This window comes from Coregonus clupeaformis, unplaced genomic scaffold (genome assembly GCF_020615455.1).
Source record: "Coregonus clupeaformis isolate EN_2021a unplaced genomic scaffold, ASM2061545v1 scaf1287, whole genome shotgun sequence".
NCBI lineage: Eukaryota > Metazoa > Chordata > Actinopteri > Salmoniformes > Salmonidae > Coregonus > Coregonus clupeaformis.
The window spans coordinates 66,845-84,567 of record NW_025534741.1 but is presented as its reverse complement, the minus strand read 5'-3'; the positions used below and the strand labels follow the sequence as shown (position 1 = coordinate 84,567).

Sequence of the window (17,723 nt, the reverse complement as noted above, 5' to 3'; positions counted from 1 at the left end):
TTGACCCTTCGATCTCAAAAGGCCCATCTGTAGATGTGACAGACATTTTCTGCCATTATAAGTGGCCTATCAGCTGGTGTTTTGGTGTTGACTAATGGATATGTACACTGAACAAAAATATAAACGCAACATGGAAAGTGTTGGTCCAATGTTTCATGAGCTGAAATGAAAGATCCCAGAAATTTGTCATATGCACAAAAAGCTTATTTCTCTCAGATTTTGTGCACAAATTTGTTTACATCCCTGTTAGTGAGCATTTCTCCTTTGCCAAGATAATCCACCTGACAGGTGTGGCATATCAACAATTTGCATGTTGACTGCAGAAATGTCCACCAGAGCTGTTGCCAGAGAATTGAATGTTCATTTCTCTACCATAAGCCGCCTCCAACGTTGTTTTAGAGAATTTGGCAGTACGTCCAACTGGCCTCACAACCGCAGACCACGTGTGACCACGCCAGCCAGGACCTTCACGTCCGGCTTCTTCACCTGTGGGATGGTCTGAGACCAGCCACCCGGACAGCTGATCAAACTGTGGGTTTGCGCAAACGAATAATTTCTGCACAAACTGTCAGAAACCATCTCAGGGAAGCTCATCTGCGTGCTCGTCGTCCTCACCAGGTTCTTGACCTGACTGCAGTTCGGCTCATAACCGACTTCAGTGGGCAAATGCTCACTTTCGATGGTCATTGGCACGCTGGAGAAGTGTTCTCTTCACAGATTAGTCCCGGTTTCAACTGTACCAGGCAGATGGCAGACAGTGTGTATGGCGTCATGTGGCTGAGCGGTTTGCTGATGTCAACGTTGTGAACAGAGTGCCTCATGGTGGCGGGGTAATGGATTGGGCAGACATAAGCTACGGACAAAAAACACAATTGCATTTTATAGATGGGAATTTGAATGCACAGAGATACTGTGACGAGATCCTGAGGCCCATTGTCATGCCATTCATGTTTCAGCATGATAATGCACGGCACCATATCGCAATGATCTGTACACAATTCCTGAAAGCTGAAAATGTCCCACCAATATCCAGCAACTTCGCACAGCCGTTGAAGAGGAGTGGGACAACATTCCACAGGCCACAATCAACAGCCTGATCAACTCTATGCGAAGGAAATGTGTTGCGCTTCATGAGGCAAATGGTGGTCACACCAGATACTGACTGGTTTTCTGATCCAAGCACTTACCTTTTTTTTAAGGTATCTCTGACCAACAGATGCATATCTGTATTCCTTTCATGTGAAATCCATAGATTAGGGCCTAGTTAATTTATTTCAATTGACTGATTTCCTTATATCAACTGTGACTCAGTAAAATCTTTCAAATTGTTGCATGTTGTATTTATATTTTAGTTCAGTGTAGGAGGAAGTCGCCATGTTCACGCTGCCATGGTGGTTTAACCCCATTGACCTGTTGGTTTATGGCCATAATGTCAACGTAAAGAGCTGACACTGGTCAACCACAGTACAACTACAGGTCAAGGCCATTGGAAGCTCTAAACATATTGGATCTGGATGATCATATGAGTATATCACTGTGCTGTCACGGTTTCGGCCGAGACTGCTCCTCCTCCCTAGTTCGGGCAGGCTTCGGCGTTCGCCGTCCCCGGAGTACTAGCTGCCACCGCTCTATGTTTCGTCATTTGATTGCTTTTGTCTGTCTGTTACACCTGTGTCCATTTGTGTGTTGATTACGTGTCTTATAAGTTCCTTGTTTTGCACTAGAATGATTGTGTGTTGTTATGACTGCCACTGTGTCGGAGCTACGTGTTTGCACCCTGTTTGTTTTGTGTTTAGTGTTTACGCGTGTGCGTAATTTTCCCTCGCCTCTTGGTGTATTTTGAGGTCGGGTTTTTTTTGTTTCGTAAACATTAGACTATTAAAGTCTGTTGGACTTCACCTCTGTGTCCTGCGCCTGACTCCTCCACCACATCCACATCGGTTCTAGTGACAGAACAACACACCAACATGGAGTCAGCAGGAACAGCGGCAGCACCCGAATCCCTGGAAGACCGGATCAACTACCAGGACACCATGATCCGGCAACTCGGGGCCGCCATGGACGAGGTGTCCAACACTCTGCGCCGATTGGTGAATCGAGAGGTGCCCACGCACTCTTACAACATCCCATCACCAACGGCCAGTCCTCCTCTCTCAGCACCGGAACCCAGTGGCATTCGGCTCTCGCTCCCGAGGGCATATGACGGTTCTGCAGCCGGGTGTCAGGGATTCCTCCTGCAGGTGGAACTTTACCTTGCCACCATACACCCGGCGCCCTCGGGATACGAGCGTCTCCGCCCTCATCTCCTGTCTATCCGGCAAGGCGTTGGAGTGGGCCAACGCCGAATGGAGGGGAATAGACGCCGCAACCATCACCTACGCGGAGTTCTCCCGCCGCTTCAGGGCTGTCTTCGATCATCCACCTGAGGGGAAAGTGGCGGGAGAGCGTCTATTCCACCTCCGACAGGGGAAGAGGAGCGCACAGGAGTTCGCACTGGTGTTCCGGACACTAGCGGCGGATGCGGGGTGGAATGAGAGGGCCCTCATCGACCACTACCGGTGTAGCCTACGAGAGGACGTTCGTCGTGAGCTGGCCTGCAGGGACACCAACCAGTTGGTGGACATTTCCATCCGTCTAGACACCCTGCTGGCTACCCGCGGACGTCCCGAGTGGGGGTCGTCCATTCCACCCTCCAGCACCTCCGAGCCGATTCCCATGGAGCTCGGGGGTGCTGGCGCTAGAGAGAGGAGGAGAGGGAACCCGAGGGGGGCCATCCCCTGCACCACCTGTGGTCGTGGAGGACACACCGCGGCCAGGTGCTGGGGAGGGTCTCCTGGGAGAGGTGACAACAGGCCACGCACTGGGGAGTCATTTCAGGTGAGTAGGCGCCCCACTTACCCAGAGCTTTCTGTTGGTCACATGAGTATTCCTGTGAGATTTCCACAGGTGGCACCTCATTCCCAGCATAAGGCGCTAGTAGATTCAGGCGCAGCTGGGAACTTTATTGATCGGGCATTTTGTTGTAGGTTAGGAATTCCCCTTCGGCCGGTAGAAGCTCCATTTCCTGTCCACGCATTAGACAGCCGGCCGTTGGGGTCGGGCCTGATCAGGGAGGTCACAGCACCACTGACGATGACGACGCAGGGGGGTCATGAGGAGATCATTCAGTTTTATCTGATTGACTCTCCTGCGTACCCCGTGGTGTTGGGCCTTCCTGGTTAAGCACCCATGATCCTACCATAGCGTGGCAACAGAGGGCTCTTATGGAGTGGTCTGCCCAGTGTGTAGGGGAGATGTCTAGGTGTTTCCGTAGGGGCGACCTCGGTAGAGAGTCCGAACCAAGTGCCCGCACTGCGCATTCCCCCTGAGTATGAGGATTTAGCACTTCGTGTTTAGCAAATCGAGGGCAACACGGCTACCTCCTCATAGACAAGGGGACTGTGCGATAAATCTCCAGACAGGAGCGGCTCTTCCACGGAGTCGTGTGTATCCCCTGTCTCAAGAGGAAACAGCGGCTATGGAGACTTACATAGCCGAGTCCTTGGCACAGGGATACATACGGTCCTCCACTTCCCGGTCTCCTCGAGTTTCTTCTTTGTGAAGAAGAAGGACGGGGGATTGCGCCCGTGTATTGATTACCGTAGTCTCAATCAGATCACAGTTAAATACAGTTACCCACTTCCACTGATTGCGACGATGACGGAATCATTACGCGGAGCGCTTGGTTCTTCACAAAGCTGGATCTCAGGAGCGCGTACAATCTGGTGCGCATTAGGGAGGGGGGATGAATGGAAAAAACAGCATTTAGCACCACCTCGGGTCATTACGAGTATCTCGTCATGCCATACGGGTTAATGAATGCTCCTTCAGTCTTCCAATCCTTTGTTGACGAGATTTTCCGGGACATGCATGGGCAGGGTGTAGTAGTTTACATCGACGACATCCTAGTGTATTCTTCTACACGAGCCGAGCATGTAGCCCAGGTGCGCCGAGTGTTGAGAAGACTGTTGGAGCATGACTTGTATGTCAAGGCAGAGAAATGCCTGTTCTTCCAGGAGTCAGTCTCCTTTTTGGGTTATCGGTTGTCCGCGTCTGGTGTGGAGATAGAGGTAGACCGGGTATCGGCCGTGCGTAATTGGCAAACTCCAACCACTGTAAAAGAGGTGCAGCAGTTCTTGGGTTTTGCTAATTACTACCGGAGGTTTATTCGGGGGTTTTGGACAGGTTGCAGCTCCCATTACGTCCCTGCTAAAGGGGGGTCCGGTTCGTTTGCAGTGGTCGGCTGAGGCGGACAGGGCATTTGTCAAACTAAAGAACCTGTTCACCTCGGCTCCTGTGCTGTCGCATCCGGATCCCTCTTTACCATTCCAAGTAGAGGTAGACGCGTCCGAGACCGGTATTGGGGCAGTTCTGTCACAACGGTCCGGCACGCCACCTAAACTCCGCCCCTGTGCGTTCTACTCCAAGAAGCTCAGCTCGGCGGAGCGCAACTATGATGTTGGGGACAGGGAGCTGTTAGCCGTAGTCCAGGCCCTAAAGGTGTGGAGGCATTGGCTTGAGGGGGCTCAACACCCTTTCCTCATTCTGACTGATCACCGTAACCTGGAGTACATCCGGGCAGCTAGGAGATTGAACCCTCGTCAGGCTAGGTGGAACATGTTCCTAACCCGGTTTGTTTTTAAGATCACATACATCCCTGGGTCCCAGAATGGTAAGGCAGACGCCCTGTCCCGGCGGTATGACACAGAGGAGAGGTCCAACGAGCCTACTTCCATATTGCCGGAGTCTTGTTTGGTGGCTCCGGTGGTATGGGAGGTCGATGCGGAAATCGAGCGGGCACTGCGTACCGATCCTACTCCCCCCGAGTGTCCTGTGGGGCGGACGTACGTTCCGCTCGAGATTCGTGATCAACTTATTTATTGGGCTCATACATCACCCTCCTCTGGACATCCAGGTATTGGCCGGACCGTGCACTGTCTTAGCATGAAATACTGGTGGCCAACGTTAGCTAGGGATGTGAGGGTTTATGTCTCCTCCTGCTCGGTGCGTGCCCAGTGTAAGGCGCCTAGACATTTGCCCAGGGGTAAGCTACATCCCCTGCCCGTTCCACAACGACCATGGTCCCACCTATCGGTGGATTTCGTAACCGACCTACCCCCCTCCCAGGGGAATACCACCATTTTGGTCGTTGTGGATCGGTTTTCCAAGGCCTGTCGTCTCCTTCCCATGCCGGGTCTCCCTACTGCCCTACAAACCGCTGAGGCCCTATTTACCCATGTGTTCCGGCACTATGGGGTCCCCGAGGATATAGTGTCTGACCGAGGTCCCCAGTTCACCTCCAGAGTTTGGGGGGCGTTCATGGAACGGTTGGGGGTCTCGGTAAGCCTTACCTCGGGGTATCACCCAGAGAGCAATGGGCAGGTGGAACGTGTCAACCAGGATGTGGGTAGGTTTTTGAGGTCCTATTGCCGGGACCGGCCGGAGGAGTGGGCTAGGTTCATCCCATGGGCAGAGATGGCCCAGAACTCTCTCCGCCACTCCTCCACCAATTTAACACCTTTCCAGTGTGTTTTAGGTTATCAGCCGGTCCTGGCACCATGGCACGAGAGCCAGATCGAGGCCCCTGCGGTGGACGAGTGGATTCGGCGCTCGGAGGAGACGTGGGACGCTGCCCATGTCCATCTGCAGCGTGCCATCCGTCAACAAAGGCGAGCGCCGATCGCCACCGCAGTGAGGGACCGGTGTACGCACCGGGAGATCGAGTCTGGCTCTCGACTCGAAACCTGCCCCTCCGCCTGCCCTGCCGGAAGCTGGGTCGGCGGTTTGTGGGGCCCTTCAAAGTCCTGAGAAGATTGAACGAGGTGTGTTACAGGTTACAACTGCCTATAGAGTATAAAAATATTAACCCCTCGTTCCATGTGTCTCTTCTCAGGCCGGTGGTAGCTGGCCCACTCCAAGAAGATGAGATAGGAGAGACCCCTCAGCCCCCTTTGGACATCGAGGGGGCCCCGGCGTACAGGGTCCGGACCATCTTGGACTCGAGGCGCCGGATGAGTGGTCTCCAGTATCTCGTGGAGTGGGAGGGGTACGGTCCGGAGGAACGGTGCTGGGTGCCCAGGAGGGACATACTCGATCCATCCCTCCTGACTGAGTTTCACCGTGGGCATCCCACGCGCCCGGGTCCGCGTCCTCCTGGCCGTCCCCGAGGCCGGGGTCGGCGCACGGCTGGAGCCGCGCGTCAAGGGGGGGGGGTACTGTCACGGTTTCGGCCGAGACTGCTCCTCCTCCTAGTTCGGGCAGGCTTCGGCGTTCGCCGTCCCCGGAGTACTAGCTGCCACCGCATGTTTCGTCATTTGATTGCTTTTGTCTGTCTGTTACACCTGTGTCCATTTGTGTGTTGATTACGTGTCTTATAAGTTCCTTGTTTTGCACTAGAATGATTGTGTGTTGTTATGACTGCCACTGTGTCGGAGCTACGTGTTTGCACCCTGTTTGTTTTGTGTTTAGTGTTTACGCGTGTGCGTAATTTTCCCTCGCCTCTTGGTGTATTTTGAGGTCGGGGTTTTTTTTGTTTCTCGTAAACATTAGACTATTAAAGTCTGTTGGACTTCACCTCTGTGTCCTGCGCCTGACTCCTCCACCACATCCACATCGGTTCTAGTGACATGTGCTCTCGCCAGCTCTTCCCTTTTATTACGCCAGAATTATGCTAGAAATGCATTGCTTATCGAAAACTGTTTTACTGGTTGAGAAGGAAAGCTGCCTACTCCACTGTGTGTGGACCAACCATATTGCTCATTCACAATTGGCTACTTTTCTCTCCACAGTTCCTGCATGTTCCCCCATTGACCCTTTGGCAAAAATTTCATAATCTCTGAAGCGTGGTGGCTTTATGGTAGCCTTCCCCTAACACCTTTGTCTATGGTGGAATGTACCGTCTGTAACTTGGGTTATGAGAGTGTATACCAAGAGGGGCTCAAGTAGGCTTAACCGGCCCAAGCCTTTCAGGTTCGGTACACTGCAGGCTCTATTCTCCAAATATTCTAAGAATGGACCATGAAGCAGGCTATGATTGATCCTCCTTATTAAAGCAGTGTGGAAGAGGCCTGGTGGACGCAGAGGAGAAGGGGGAGGGGGGCTGGAACACTGACCTCCAATCAGGAGAACCTATACTCCAGTAAGATCCTCCTATTGGACATGGAGTCACCTGGACTGGAACCCAAACTGAATATTTTCATAACCAAAGTTTAGATTCCAGGCTAGGAGTCACCTCCATAGGATAATGCAATGCTATGAACCTGAAATGAATTCTGTGAGCTTGAATATGACCAATGTGTCAAATGTGTCAAACAAATTGTCCTTATACCTTCATTCAAGCAGGTATAGGCTATTGAGAAACCATTATTTAAACAATAACGCACTATGGTAAAAATGTGTTGAGTTGAATTAAATAAATATCATTTATTTGTCTACAAAATGGTGGAGGGTTGCCAGCCTGGTCAAGTTGTTTGGTAATTTTCCATCACCTCTGCGAGGATCAAGTCTCCTCAACAAAGCCACTTGTTATTCCTTAAGTAAGGTAGTGGGTAAGCAGGATTTCCGTTTGCAACAATTCGTGACAGCACACATTATTTTAATACGCTTGCCAGACTGTTTAACACGGTCTAAGTATAGGGAAACATTTCTCAGCTGGCATCCACCAGCAATACGTAAACGTTGTGAAATGCCGTTGTGAGGTGTGCTTGGTACCTTGATCCGGAAGAGGGATTTCATAGACTATGTACGTAGGTTGTATTAGAGGGGGGAACACACACATGCAAAACAATTCTTACATACACACTCATTCAGAATTCTTCAAGATAGAGGCCAGGTCATGTGATATGGCAAGCTTTTGAAGTTGAATGAACTTCGGCCCATTTCGGTTCCTGACAAACTGAAACCTAAATCCTCTGTTTGGACTCAGTACGGTGTTAGGCCTTTACACCCCGGGCTGCTAAACCAGTGGTGTGTTTTCCCCTCCCTGCCCTAGACAGTGACCCCCTCACACCCTCCTTAACGTAAGATCACTTGAGCTACTGCACGTACCCAAAAACTCAGAGTCCAAATATCTTCTCAATGGCCCATTTAACAACAATTCAGTCTTGTGTGTATTAGAGAGTCTATTGTTTATTTCAAAAGTGTCTAACAGTATTTACAACCCATGATTAGACAGTATTAGCTGTTGTTTATTGTCACGATTGCCAACTTCCATGTGCTGTATCCCACGGTTATGGGAAAATGGCACTGGTGATTGAGGTTTGGCTTCCTTATGAACGCTGTGGTAAACCTTTCCGTGGCGATATTTAGGCCTTTTTGCAGCAATTTTACACACTATGTTAATCACACACATGCTACTGTACGCTACATGATGTTTAGGGTAGTAAGGCCCTCAGCAGGTTAAAGTCTCTGTCAGGATATGTACGTGTTAAGCAATCTCCACATTAAGAAGTTCCCGTTATTGTGTCATAATTTCGGTCATGTGTAACTATTGGCCCAGGCCCCGCCAGAGCTATACCAGAGGAGGGCACACACGGCCTTCAACTGTCACTTTAATAATTCCCAGAGACAAGCTTTAACTAAAAGTACTGAACTGACTGGAACATTAGGTGGCTATTGTTCCAGAGACAAAAGGACATTCTGTCCCCTAAAGAAACACTGAGGCGCAGAGTGAGGGAGAAAATAGAACTATGCGTTCATATGTAATATTGCATCACTCTCACCCGACAGTGGCTAACCTAACGGTTTTTGTTGTTTGTTTGTTTGTTTTTGCATTTCAGCTCCCAAGAGGAAGACAGCAGACCCATATCTCCTTTCTACACGAGGTAGGTCCTGGTCTTGTTTTTGTCCTGAAAAACGAGGTCGACAGCATGTTATTATGGAGATGTGGGGTCGTAGGGCGTATCCGCTGGATTTCATGCCATGTCAAGGCATTAACATAGGAAACAATAGGCCCACCAGAAAGAGGAGAGGAGGGAGGGGGCATGCTGTGCAAATGCAAGCTGCTGTTGTTATGATGGTGTGGCAGTGTGAGCACGTGGTCTCTGGTCCAACAGGACATCCCGTAAAACTGTCAAACCAAAACATGATTTGTATAGTAGTGAGATGAAAGGGACTTCTGTCAACCTGAGATTGAGACTGACACCTTTATTTATTGTTATCATACTGGCCAATCTGGATATTGACCTCTCCAATGGGCCTGCACACTATATGCCTCAAATTGTACAATTTAACATCTCAAATTAAATCAATTGTCATACATCACATTGTTTCATACATCTGGATATTGATCCATCACTTTATTCACAAAGTATCTAAAATAAATAGGTACATAACTTCACAAATATCATATAACAGAACATTTCATGTCACTGCATCTATGGTGCAGAACCAGATTCCCAACATAGTTTGACAATCCACTCAATTGTGTCACACCTCCACTTGATGGAAATATTCTCCAAAACATATACCCATCATGAACTGTTTTGACACCCTGTCATACAGTGACATCAGACCAACAAGGTTCTTAGTGGAACCGGATCGTTCTGGTTTGACACCCTGTCATACAGTGACATCAGACCAACAAGGTTCTTAGTGGAACCGGATCGTTCTGGTTTGACACCCTGTCATACAGTGAGATCAGACGCACAAGGTTCTTAGTGGAATTTCCGGTTGAACCGGGTCATTCTGCTCTGACACCTGATCTATGAGTCGCCCTCCAGGCGACTCACTTCCTGTTAACTTCCTGTTTGGCTGAGACTGTAAACTCTAGAGTCAAGTCAACTCTACCGCCTTCACCAGGTACTATAGTAAGACCATAAGCCTTGACACAGACCCTCATTCAGCCTTTCTCCTTTGAAATGTACCCTAAACAGGTTTCATCCTTCACATATACCTAGTTATGTTTCTGTGTTCAAGATCGTGACCAGTAGCATACATCTGACATTTTCACAATGATTTCGATCATCGATGGTGATGGCTCAGAGGCCATAATGTACAGTATATGATGATGAAGGATGCCAAACAGGGGCGCACTGGCCATCTGGCAAAACGGGCAAATGGCACATGGGCTGGTCCATTTTTAGCCCACTGGGCCTGTCTGACTTGGGTTTTTTGCGCAATATTATAATTATCTGGCTAATAATGGGGCCCTCAAGGGACAAATGGGCTGGTGTGGGGTAGGGTTGGACAGTATCCAGATTTTCATACCATTTCTGTACCATACCGTGTACACACAAAACAATTTAGGCAACAGGGATCTTGGTCCAGGAGGGGATTGAATGGCTCTGCTGTAACCAAGAAGCTTGATCTTGACATCTAGCCACTTAGATAGCAAACCAAATGCATAGCTGGAGCCCTGAGTTTGATATAATTAATTTGACACATCTTAGTTTTTTTTTACAGTTATACTTAACTTGTAGTTATAAGCGGTGGTATAGCACCAGCCCACCTTTTATGACATCACCAAGCCTAGTGTGGGGGCCTCGGGGAAAGGAATGGGCCGGTATGGGGGCCTCAAGTAAAAATATGGGCCGATTTCTGGTCCCAGTCCACTTCTGAGGCCAAAGACCTTGACACTACAGAAGAGAAACATTACCACAGTGACTGATGTTTACCACTACCCACCCTGTGCTAGACTGCCTATGTGCTAGCCTGCACAGTACTTCTCTCTCTTCCTTACGCAAGCCTCTTAAGTGAGTCATGCTTTCTAAGCAATTCCAGCGTCTACTTGCACTCAGTCACATACATTTTTACATTTTAGTCATTTAGCAGACACGCTTATCCAGAGCGACTTACATGAGCAATTAGGGTTAAGTGCCTTGCTCAAGGGCACATCGACAGATTTTTCACCTAGTCGGCTCGGGGATTAGAACCAGTGACCTTTCGGTTACTGGCACAACGCTCTTAACCACTAAGCTACCTGGGCACCACAGGATAGCTTAATCCTTTCCCTGTCAGAAACAGAGCTCACCTTTCAACCATGTTTCCTTTCTATGTTGATCAAATCCTGGCTAATAAGTGACTGTGGTGTAATACTGGATTAGTTGAACGGACGTTCATTTCATTTTGAACCCCTGTATGTTGGGCACACTGAGTTGGATGTTTAATGTTTGGTCTGTTTCAAGCCCCCCTATAGAGTGACTCTGGGGGTTTTTCCTCTACGTTTACTGCCTTCTACAATAACACATTTTTGTTCACATCCCTTGACTTTAACTTATAGGGGACTGTGTTTGTGTGTGTCTGCGCGTCAATGTTTGTGTGTGTGTGTGTTTGTCAATGTTTGTATGTGTGGCTCCACGGAGATGCCTGTTGCCTGGTAGCCCACCACTTGGATTGTTAGCTTAACATGGGTCAACCATTCCTTCTAGAACATCACATTGATTCTCTGACCCATAGACTATAAACATAACACTGCAAATACTCCTTTAAAGGTGCACTATGCAGAAATCCTGGTTGCTAAAATTCTAATAGTTTGCTTAATTTCAGTTTATGTGACAAAACCAGTGGTGTAAAGTACTTAAGTAAAAATACTTCAAAGTACTACTTAAGTAGTTTTTTAGGGTATCTGTACTTTACTTTACAAATGTTTTTGACAACTTTTACTTTTACTTCACTACATTCCTAAAGAAAATCATGTACTTTTTACTCAATACATTTTCCCTGACACCCAAAAGTACTCATTACATTTTGAATGCTTAGCAGGACAGGAAAATGGTCCAATTAATGTACTTATCAAGAGAACGATATTATAATAATAGACAGTACTGTCCAGCCGTCTTCATCGACCTGGCCAAGGCTTTCGACTCTGTCAACCACCGCATTCTTATTAGCAGACTAAATATCCTTGGTTTCTCAAATGACTGCCTCGCCTGGTTCACCAACTACTTCTCAGATAGAGTTCAATGTGTCAAATCGGAGGGCCTGTTTTCTGGACCTATGGCAGTCTCTATGGGGGTGCCACAGGGTTCAATTATTGGGCCGACTCTTTTCTCTGTGTATATTAATGATGTCGCTCTTGCTGCTGGTGATTCTCAGATCCACCTCTACGCAGACGACACCATTTTGTATACATCTGGCCCTTCATTGGACACTGTGTTAACAAACCTCCAAACGAGCTTCAACGCCATACAACACTCCTTCCGTAGCCTCCAACTGCTCTTAAACACAAGTAAAACTAAATGCATGCTATTCAATCGAACGCTGCTGGCACCCGCCCACCCAACTAGAATCACTACTCTTGACGGGTCTGACCTAGAGTATGTGGACAACTACAAATACCTAGGTAAATTGGATGTAGTCTATCACAGTGCCATCCGTTTTGTCACCAAAGCCCCATATACTACCCACCACTGTGACCTGTACGCTCTTGTTGGCTGGTCCTCACTACATATTAGTCGCCAAACCCACTGGCTCCAGGCCATCTATAAATCACTGCTAGGCAAATCCCCACCTTGTCTTAGCTCATTGGTCACCATAGCAACACCCAGCAGGTATATCTCACTGGTCATCCCCAAAGCCAACACCTCCTTTGGCCGCCATTCCTTCCAGTTCTCTGCTGCCAATGACTGGAACGAACTGCAAAAATCTCTATAGCTGGGGAGACTTATCTCCCTCACTAACTTTAAGCATCAGTTGTCAGAGCAGCTTACCGATCACTGCACCTGTACACAGCCCATCTGAAATTAGCCCACCCAACTACCTCATCCCCATATTGTTATTTATTTTGCTAATTTGCACCCCAGTATCTCTATTTGCACGTCATCTCTTGCACATCTATCATTCCAGTGTTAATACTAATTGTAATTATTTTGCACTATGGCCTATTTATTGCCTTACCTCCATAACTTACTACATTTGTACACACTGTATATATATTTTCTGTTGTATTTTTGACTTTATGTTTTGTTTTACCCCATATGTAACTCTGTGTTGTTGTTTTTATCGCACTGCTTTGCTTTATCTTGGCCAGGTCGCAGTTGTTAATGAGAACTTGTTCTCAACTGGCTTACCTGGTTAAATAAAGGTGAAATAAATAAAGTAAAAATAAAGAACACGTGGTCGTCCCTACTGCCTCTGATCTGGCGGACTCAGTAAACATAAATACATAATTTGTAAATTATGTCTGAGTGTTGGAGTGTGCCCCTGGCTATATGTACATTTTTAAAACAAGAAAATGGTGCCGTCTGCTTCGCTTAATATAAGGAATTTGAAAGGATTTGTACTTTTACTTTTGATACTTAAGTAGATTTTAGCAATTGCATTTACTTTTGATACTTAAGTATATTTAGAACCAAATACTTCTAGACTTTTACTCAAGTAGTATTTTAATGGTTGACTTTAACTTTTACTTGAGTAACTTTCTAATAAGGTATCTATACTTTTACTCAAGTACCACAATTGGGTACTTTTTCCACCACTGGACAAAACAAGCAAGTACAATCATTGTACCATCTAAACCGCTGTGAAATATATTTTCCATAGGCAAAAACATTGTATTTTCAGCTGTTTGAAGCTGATGTACAAAACAGAAAGTAAAACACGCAAAAATGAAACTTAAGCATGGGAAGCATAGAAATAGCGCACATAGAACAGATCTACCGCTTCTTAGACTAGCTGTCAATGAGAATGACAGATCTATAACACACTTTTTTGGTCGGTTCACCCAAAAAGTGACATATTGCAGCTTTAAGGGACTGTTAGCTCTCTAGCGCCTCTGACCCACTCCTATATAACTGTTAGCATAGCATTCTCACTCACTCACTTGTTAGCTAGAGTAAAAGTAACCTGGATTACCGACAGTTGGGGAACGTCCCAAATGGCACCCTACTCCCTATATAGTGCACTACTTTTGACAAGGGCACTATAAAGGGAATAGGGTGTAATTTGGGATGCAACCTTATAGCCTCTCTGTGACCCATGCCTCACTACCCCACCGTCTAACCAGGACACCTCCATAAAGACGAGGGAGCGCTCTGCCATGGAAGTAGATTCCCAGTAGGACATTTGTTGTGGTGCTTTGGTCTGTCACCATGGCTACAGTATTGGAGCACAAATAGGTCCCCAATGATTGTAACCATGTTGATTATCTGACACCATTTCCACCCTGTGGTTTGCTTTGAGTTATAATGATACCTACCCCAGGCCTAGTTATAATGATAGCTATTATTTATATTTCTTGTTGTTGTTGGCTTGCCAGCTGATGGAAAGACTTTAAATGAACCTGTTAAATCAGTAATCATTACCTATCTAACATGAAATAAGTGTGATGATATCATAATGATCTTGTTCCTGGATTTGGATGTCTCTCTCCTGTCTCTGTTTTAAGATGGTGGTTCTGGATCCTGAGTCACAGTCTTATATTGTTGACCGTAAAGAGAACCGTGTATGCTCCTCTTGCGGTAAGGGAAGGTCATGGCTTGGGGCAGACTGTTTGACAGTTCACGACCCACAGGGCATATTCATTGCACTGGGTTACAACGCACCAAGCTGCATCCCAAATGGCACCCTATTCCCTATATAGTGCACTACTTTTACCAGAGCCCTATGGGTCCTAGTGAAAAATAGTGCACTATATAGGGAATAGGGTGCCATTTGAGACGCAACCCAAGCCTCACCTCACCTCATTCCAGACTTATTACATGTACGTGTCTAGAGTGTGCGGAAGGTTCTAATAGCTAAACTCAGTGGTACATATAATCCCTTTCCAGACAGTGATGTCATATCCTGGAATGGATTAGTAGCCTACTGGTACGTGCCTCCCTTTTGCCCGCTGCTGTGCCCGGACAGAGGCTACTTGGCATGGGGTTGCCATTCCCAGTCTCCTGGTTGTTATTACACTAGACTTGAGACTTCACATTGGGAGGTTTAGGTTGTGTGTAAACAGGCTATTCGACTGCTTTGTGCACTTGTTGCAGGCTAAATATGGCAATGTCCAAAATACATATTACAGGAGACAGAATAGAATATAACTTTATTGTCCAGCTTGCTAAGGAAGCATTTGCATTATGAATAGTGTTAAATATTAATGACCTGTCATAACATGCTTATTATGTACTTATTACCATATGTTTGATAATACAAAGTCCTAAGGATTCACCGTATCCCAAGGTAACTAGGCTATCCAAATGATGACTTCCTCTAATGGTGACCTAATATATTCATTAAGATTCCTTCCCTTTTCTTAAACATATCCCGTTTTCATCTCTTCTTGCCCCCGAAATTACTATTATTAATATAACTTCATATGTAACAGTGAGCTTGATTATACCAATATGACTGAGCCTAAGCCAAAGTTATTTCTGTTATCAACCTCCTTTCTCCCGATACATATTTTTCTGGCTGCACACTGTTACATAACTGCATGAGACCAGTAGCCTGCCCAGTGGTTCCAAGCAAGGTTGATCTAATCTAGAAGCTTCCATTGACATCCATTGTCAAGTGTTACCTCAGAATATGTGGCTATTGCAGCAGTCGAGGTGTTAATGATTTTCACTTCTCTCTCTCTCTTTCTGTGGGGTATGTGAATTACTTGAAATACACGGAACAAAAATATAAACGCAACATGCAACAATTTCAAAGATTTTAATGAGTTACAGTTCATATAAGGAAATCAGTCAATTGAAATAAATTCATTAGGCCCTAATCTATGGATTTCACATGACTAGGAATACAGATATGCATCTGTTGGTCACAGATACCTTTAAAAAAAGGTTGGGGTGTGGATCAGAAAACCAGTCAGTATCTGGTGTGACCACCATTTGCCTCATGCAGCGCGACACATCTCCTTCGCATAGAGTTGATCAGGCTGATGATTGTGGCCTGTGGAATGTTGTCCCATTCACCTTCAATGGCTGTGGGAAGATGCTGGATATTGGTGGGAACTGGAACACGCTGCCGTACACGTCGATCCAGAGCATCCCAAACATGCTCAATGGGTGACATGTCTGGTGAGTATGCAGGCAATGGAAGAACTGGGACATTATCAGCATCCAGGAATTGTGTACAGATCCTTGCGACATGGGGCCGTGCATTATCATGCTGAAACATGAGGTGATGGCAGAGGATGAATGGCACGACAATGGGCCTCAGGATCTCGTCATGGTATCTCTGTGCATTCAAATTGCCATAGATAAAATGCAATTGTGTTCGTTGTCCGTAGCTTATGCCTGTCCATACCATAACCCCACTGCCACCATGGGGCACTCTGTTCACAACGTTGACATCAGCAAACCGCTTGCCCACATGATGCCATATGCTGTCTGCCATCTGCCCAGTACAGTTGAAACCGGATTTCATCTGTGAAGAGCACACTTCTCCAGCGTGCCAGTGGCCATTGAAGGTGAGCATTTGCCCAATGAAGTCGGTTAAGACGGCGAACTGCAGTCAGGTCAAGACCCTGGTGAGGATGACGAGCACGCATATGAGCTTCCTTGAGACGGTTTCTGATAGTTTGTGCAGACATACTTCGGTTGTGCAAACCCACAGTTTCATCAGCTGTCCGGGTGGCTGGTCTCAGACGATCCCGCAGGTGAAGAAGCCAGATGTGGAGGTCCTGGGCAGGCATGGTTACACGTGGTCTGCGGTTAAGAGGCCGGTTGGACATACTGCCAAATTCTCTAAAACGCTAAAACAACGTTGGACACGGCTTATGGTAGAGAAATGAACATTTAATTCTCTGGCAACAGCTCTGGTGGACATTCCTGCAGTCGGCATGCCAATTGCATGCTCCCTCAAAACTTTAAACATCTGTGGCATTGTGTTGTGTGACAAAACTGCACATTTTAGTGGCCTTTTATTGTCCCCAGCACAAGGTGCACCTATGTAATGATCAGCTGTTTAATCAGCTACTTGATATGCCACACCTGTCAGGTGGATGAATTATCTTGGCAAAGGAGAGACATTTGAGATAAATAAACTTGTTGTGCGTATGAAAGATTTCTGGGATCTTTTATTTCGGCTCGTGAAACGTGGGACCAATACTTTACATGTTGTGTTTATATTTTTGTTCAGTATATTTTGGTGTCAAAATGACCCATAGTACCTCGGTGACATATGAAGCTATTTTTTTTGTTGTTTTAGACCTTTGTTACATCTGCTGATGTAAAAAGGGCTTCATAAATACATTTGATTCATTCATTCATTTTAACCTTTCAAAATATTACAGTGTCCAACATCTTGGTGACACATTATGGGCCATAACATCTTGGTGACACCATTAAGACATTTTAGTTATTTTAACCCCTAGCATTTGGTACCAGATGTATATTTGGCTTTTCAACACCGACAATGGCATCCATTTTAGTCAATTATTTTCTGACATTTCAACATTTCGACATTTCCCGTTAACCCAATTTAAAATAAAACTTTCGGCTAGAACTGAACGACAATAGAACATGCCAGACTCAACATTTGTTGATTGTACACATTTTGAAAAGTCATCAGAATTACCTCACGATAATCAGATAAACGATAAGCTTGGCTTCGATGAATCTCTTGTTTGTTGTGACTGTTCATTGTTTTATGCTCTGTTTACACACTAGCGCCGTACACACACGGACACGCACTTTTCACCTATGTCCTATAATCACCTTAATCCCATAGAATTACTCTTATCTCTCCTCCATCAGCTCTCTCATTTGTCCATCCTCACCTTGGCCACACACACACACAAAGCCGTGCTATCACTG

General features: G+C 46.5%; 1 protein-coding gene across 1 annotated transcript in view; it reads left to right on the top strand.

Annotated features, from left to right (window-relative positions):
• LOC123486591 (protein FAM13A-like) overlaps positions 1 to 17,723 on the top strand; it is an 89,473-nt gene that overhangs the window by 45,375 nt on the left and 26,375 nt on the right. The window contains 1 exon segment of the mRNA XM_045217954.1: positions 8,817 to 8,861. Within this exon segment, the coding sequence (XP_045073889.1) occupies positions 8,817 to 8,861 (45 nt within the window).